The following is a 5,954-nucleotide window of genomic DNA, read 5'->3' on the forward strand; positions in this document are numbered from 1 at the left end:
AACCTTCGCTTATTCCTAACAGCCTCAGTAATGCAGAGCTAGCAGCTACAGGCGTTTCACACTACGACGTATCGCAAGTGAGTGGAGTTGATCAACAGGATGGCATCCTTCCTTACAAGAAGCAAAAGTAGGTGTAATATTTGATCCATCTCCCCTTGCAGTTCTCGACCCAACTTTTCCTGCAAAACCAGAACGTCAGAAACAAGAGATCAGGCAGAGAGAATCACAAGAGCTCCAGCAACAGATATAGTGACATGAGATACTGAGGTCATCCGCAACCCACTCCCCCTTCCTTCCCAAGTTTTTATCCCTCCTCTCATGAAGCCGCTGATCCCTGCCAGGGTACAGCAGTACTTAACCCACACAGGAGCCTGCATATGTGCCTATTACAATGTTTTTGCCCTGCAAATTCCCCTGTACTGTATTTTGCTGGATTCTCTCATTATAAAATGAGTGCAGCACGCGCCAACAGTAGTTGAAAAAGTCAGTGGGCACAAGGAGGCTAGAAAGAAGTCTGCAAAAAATTGGTTCTGTTCAATTTACAGACTGCTTATGTGATCATTAATGTTGATTTCAATTGTTGTAATACATACTATAACAAATCACTCACTGTCACACTCTCTACAATACACACCCCTTACTGTAACACTATCTATACCATATCCCTTACTATAACCCTCTCTATAACACACCCTTCACTGTTACACTCTCCATAACACACTCACTATAACACTCTATAACACACTCACTGTAACATTCTCAATGACACACTGTAATTCTATCTATAACATTCATCTCACTGATCCCTGAAATGTCTGTTTATAGTGAGATGTTTGTGTGTGCCCACAATGTCATTGCATTATTTGTAACCTGGATATAGAAACCAGCAGCATTCCATCACTCAATTACAACCTCAACATTTAAATACAAAGTAAGAGAGAAAAAAGATGGAGACTTTAACATACCAGGCCTCCATGCCTTGTTGGTTCACTATTAGTGCTGCACAAGCAATGTCAGATTGTATGTTCTTACTATCTTTCAGGAAAACTGCAAAATAAAAAGAATGTGATATTAGAATCAATGTTTATATCTGAGGTGTGTTTTGGTACAGAATTAGAAAGCTCTAGGTTGAGAGGTCCCAGGGGTGCAGGTTACTGGGTGCTTTCAATGTTGTTGCTTGTGGCAGATTTGGAAAGCCCTAGGATGGAAGATATTTGGTATTCAATATTTTACAACATGGTGGAATTAGGGTCTAAATTCACCAACTCAGCAGTGAGTGGAGAGGACACGAACATCTATAGAAAAGGTCAGGTTTTTTTATTATTAACAAGGTTCCACGAGAACCAATGAGATGGAGGCCAGTTAATTGTTGGATGATTGAGGAATGTTGGCCGGGATACCAAGGCGGTGTCATTTTCACTTTTATTAAGTGGCAAAAACCGGATGATTTTGAATCGGCAGTCCATATTACACCACGTTAGAAGTCATTCCCTATTTAAGTCATGGAAATGTATATTGGATAAGGTGTAAAATAATCTTCCCGCTTGACAATCACCCATTCTTTTCCTATAACTGACGAGAAAATTTCCCCCCTGGAAAATGTCACTCCTTATCACATGGTAACATGGAAACTTTAACATCCACCTGAACAAGTTCATTCAAAGATTAGATTCTCACATAGCGGTTATGTTACTGGGCTAGAAATCCAGACACTGGGCATAATGATCTTAGATATGGTTTGAAATCCCACCATGGCTACTGGGGCATTTAAATTCAACTAATTAAATAAAACCTGAACAAAAAGTTGGTGTCAGTAAATGACCATGAAACTGATGGGATTGTCATAAAAACCCATCTGGTTCACTTATGTCCCTTTAGGGAAGAAAATCTGTTGTTCTTACCTGGTCCGGCCTCGATGCGACTCCAATGGGACGAAGTAAAGTAGCAAGTGATATTAGGAGGCAGGCAAACCAAAGGCAAGCATCAGCTAGGTTTAGGATGTGGAATAATGTCAAAAAGACAAAGTTAAGGCACCCTACCTGAATGCATGCAGCATTGTGGTTCACTCTTAACTGCCCTTTGAAATGGCCTAGCAAGCTTACCGCCACCTACTCATGAGTAATAAATGCTGGCTTTACCAGTGTTGCCCTTTCCCGTGAACAAATGGAAGCAAAATTTGAATTTATTGGTGCCCCACAGATGGCCTGTGGATTTGCTCTTCCCCACAAGTTAGTACGAGAGCCTCTATTATACATCTAATAGATCACCCCTCAGCTTTCTCTTTTCAACCAAAAAGAGACCCAGTCTATTCACCCTTTCCTGATAGTTGTAGCCTCACAGTTTTATTATACTCGAAAATCTCCTGTTTGTTTTGCACCCTCTCCACTGCCTCTGAATCCATTTTGTGAAATGGCAACCAGAACTGTGCACAGCACTCCGACTGCACATTCCTTATATACAAAGGAAAGAAAACTCAAATTTGAGATTAACATTGTATTGGTTCACCCACCGTTACAGTTCATTTTACAGGTATTTGGACCATTCGGAAACTGTTCATCTGCACACCACCATTTACTGTCGATCTGAAAGATTCCATAGTCTGCTGACCGGATCTTTCCAGAATTGCCTCTCTCGTAGTATACTGCGAGTGTGTTATATCGACTTGCGTGGTCGGCCATACATACCCCTAGAATGAGAATGAACACAAGATGCTGTAGTTTAGAACATGGAAAACACAAATGTGATTCACACTGCACCTCATAGACTGGGGACAGTCTCCAGTAAACTTTGTCTTTGCTGTAACCAGGTGAATTTCCATCGTGCTCAATCACCACAACTTAAGTACAAGTGGGGGAACCAGATTGAAAGAAGGAATGAAAAATAGCAGCACAGGACAGGATACTGGCCCTCTCTTATCTGCAGTCTGTTTACCTGAAGGCAGTCATTGTGGGAACTGGAGCAGTGTATGAGATGGCAATTTATTTTGCTGACTCTGTCTCCTGTTCTTCTGACGATGGTGATCCTCACAAGGGTTCTGTTCATGGATACTTGTAACTATTACCTTGATTGAGGCTAGACTTTTAGAATTGAAAAGTTATTAACTTTCATGCAGTCTCACTGCCAAACCAATCCAACCCTTGTTCAAGGTAAAATACTGCAGATGCTAGATAAGAAATACAAACAGAAAATACTTGAAATACTCAGAGACGCTGCCTGACCTGCTGCAAATTTCCAACATTTCACCCTTGTTAAATATCTATACACACACGTATCCCTGACAAAGCTGAAGCAGTTCCTATCCTGTTTTGGCCTCGTAACTATCCCTCAGACAAAATGCATGAGAGATTTAAGATCCATCTACACAGCCTTAGCCTATATTAGCTTTTCGAAATTGTGTGGGGTGGGGTGGGGTGTGGTGGGTGGCCTGATGTGATATCGATGTCGAGAGACCAGTCTCTTAACAGGTAGAAATTATTCCAAAGCGGAAAAAATCAACTGCTTGGAAGTTTTTTAATTAGCTGCCCTGGGCGTGTTATTAATTGTTTAAATCGCAAATCTATTGAAAGAATAAAGAATTGGGAATCATTAAGAAATTGACCTCAAGCATTAGAGTAAAAGTAAATCAAAGGAAATTTCCTAAAGCATAATGCAACCAGAGTCGGAGGGCAGTGAGAACAAGCTGCCCTTTTCCTGCCCTATTCCTGTGGCCAATTGTAGTTCTGTGCCTAGGATGAAAGCAAAATACTGCAGATGCTGGAAATCTGAAACCTAAACAGAAAATGCTGGAAAAACTCAGCAGGTCTAACAGCAACTGTGGAGAGAAAAACAGAGTTAACGTTTCGAGTCCATACGGACTGCTGTTAGACCTGCTGAATTTTTTCCAGCAATTTCTGTTTTTGTTGTAGTTCTGTCTCTGTTGGCTTTGCTGAGATACATATGACCATACAAAATAAATGGACTGGGAAGGACTGGCCGGTCCATCAGATCTGTCTCACACCAGGATGACTAATCCAGCATGACTAAACAATCCTTCCCCACTTCTTCACCACTCCCTCACCATCCCCCATCACACCCATGACCACTGCAGGCATCTCTGTGGAGAGACAGAAAGCCAGAGACAATGAGGGGAAAAATACTTGGACAACATCCTCCTCAATCCCCTCAGGCGATCAAAACCAGTTTAGGAGATCACAGGGACTAAGTGTTATCTATAAAGAATATATCTATGTTACCTTCTAAATAACATGATCCCTGCCCCAGTCAGGAGCCAATCCAGCTCTTTCTTGACGGCAGAGAGTCAGAATCCAGCACACCAGCCACAATATATCCCAGGAGCTCATTACTTTCTGCAAAAAGAGCTGTCCAAATCCAGTCTATTCCTACTCTTGCATAGTTTACATGAAAGACCAATTTACACAGGTCCAGACCAGGCTCAGACACTGCCTGGCCTCACCAATGTAACATACGCTCACCCACTGACTGACAGAGCTTACACGAGCAAAACACAATCACAATCCGCAAGTGCATTCGGCCCCGTTACTTAGCGAATGCAAACTCCCGAAGCCGGGTGATAGCTTCCTTAGTTGGTGAGTTTAAGGTGATTGTTCTGCCACTTAAACCTGTTGAGGGGACACTCCTCGGGTGACGTGCAGCATTGTTTTTGCGTCTCCATGGTGCATAAGGGGTTTGTACTGAGGCTCCAGCAGTGGAGATTGGCTGCACAGGGTCCTGGGCATATTTAGCAAGGACTATTGTTGCTGTGGTAGCTCATAGCCTGATGGGGTTTGTCACAAGGAACTTGTTAGTGGCCTCCCTTGTTCCCCAGCCCTTGATCCAAAGGGTGTCTGCTGGTTGATCTTGCTCAGGAAGCTTGCTCCATCTAGGGCGCCGAGATGGAAGGTGGGCAAGCGGTGGGTTGAACAGCTCACCATGGGAGTGGTATGTGAGGTTCAGCACAGATGGTTTCAACCCGTCAGTGCCCAGGTCGCCCTGGGGGACGCGAATGATGCCACCAGCAGACTGAATTCAAAAAGAAACTTACCAGTCTCTGAAAGAGCCCCCTTGCGGAATCCCAGTGCCCCCCCAGAACTGGCAGCCTTAACGCTGAGCAGCCCTTCAGCCTTATGACCGAGGGACATGCTCTCCGAATCTCCGAACCTTACAACTTAATGTCGATGGCCTGTCAGCTGGGCCATCGAAACCTCATTTGGCTGTGCCTAAACAGAACAGAGAAATGATACTCACAGTCTGCCAAGCTGTATTGGGTGAACGTAGACAGGATAGAATTCTTTACAGCTTGAGCAACTTCACACCGTGTAAGGATTTTAGCGCTGGAGACCGCGAGGAGGATGCTGACAACAATAAGGGTCTTCATCTTGTCAGCAGGAGATGTGCCTGGGTCTGGTAATGGCTGCACTTTTATACAGGATTGTGCCTGTGGTTATCAGTTCCACAAATCTAATCAAACAAGAACCTGGGGAAAAAAAATAAAGGTAAGCTAACAACCAGACAAGATTCCTGAATGGCGTGCTGTGCCTTAACAAATATTTTGCAATACAAGGGGAGGGACACAAGCAGTCATGTTTTGCGGTGAGGTATACTGCTTGCTACATCCCAGAAGGAATGTCAGCCCTGAACGAATCCGAATCTGATTGGCTGGCAGCTCTAGCAGCCTCAGCAGTGCCAGAACTCAGTAGTGGGCGCTTCCAGGACTGCGGGCATCTCCGCGAAGAAGACAGCATGGAGACCGGAATGAGGTAAGTCCTGGGCTTTTAGGGCAGGAAGGGATCGTTCTGGGTTGGGGGGTGGAAGGTTGTTGGGGGGTGGGGGGGGGGGGGGTGGGGGGAGCTGGGTGGGTGGGTTGGGGGTTTTGAAGGCCAGGCCCGGAGGAAAGAAAGGGGTTGACGTCTTGGGGGTGGGGTGCCTCCAATGTAAACAAGGCATGCCCAGATTAA

At 44.4% G+C, this 5,954-nt stretch overlaps 1 protein-coding gene across 1 annotated transcript; it reads right to left on the reverse strand.

Annotated features, from left to right (window-relative positions):
- Window positions 1–5,450, reverse strand: LOC144692000 (lysozyme C, milk isozyme-like). The gene is made up of 4 exons (XM_078560563.1): window positions 5,245–5,450; window positions 2,510–2,686; window positions 966–1,047; window positions 1–179 (listed from the first exon to the last, which is right to left on the reverse strand). Exons 1-4 carry the CDS (start codon window positions 5,372–5,374, stop codon window positions 113–115), a joined length of 456 nt encoding a protein of 151 aa, XP_078416689.1. The 5' UTR covers window positions 5,375–5,450; the 3' UTR covers window positions 1–112.
- Window positions 5,451–5,954: the final 504 nt, after the last annotated feature.

The sequence above is a fragment of the Cetorhinus maximus genome, chromosome 16, assembly GCF_964194155.1.
Source record: "Cetorhinus maximus chromosome 16, sCetMax3.hap1.1, whole genome shotgun sequence".
Classification (NCBI taxonomy): Eukaryota; Metazoa; Chordata; class Chondrichthyes; order Lamniformes; family Cetorhinidae; genus Cetorhinus; species Cetorhinus maximus.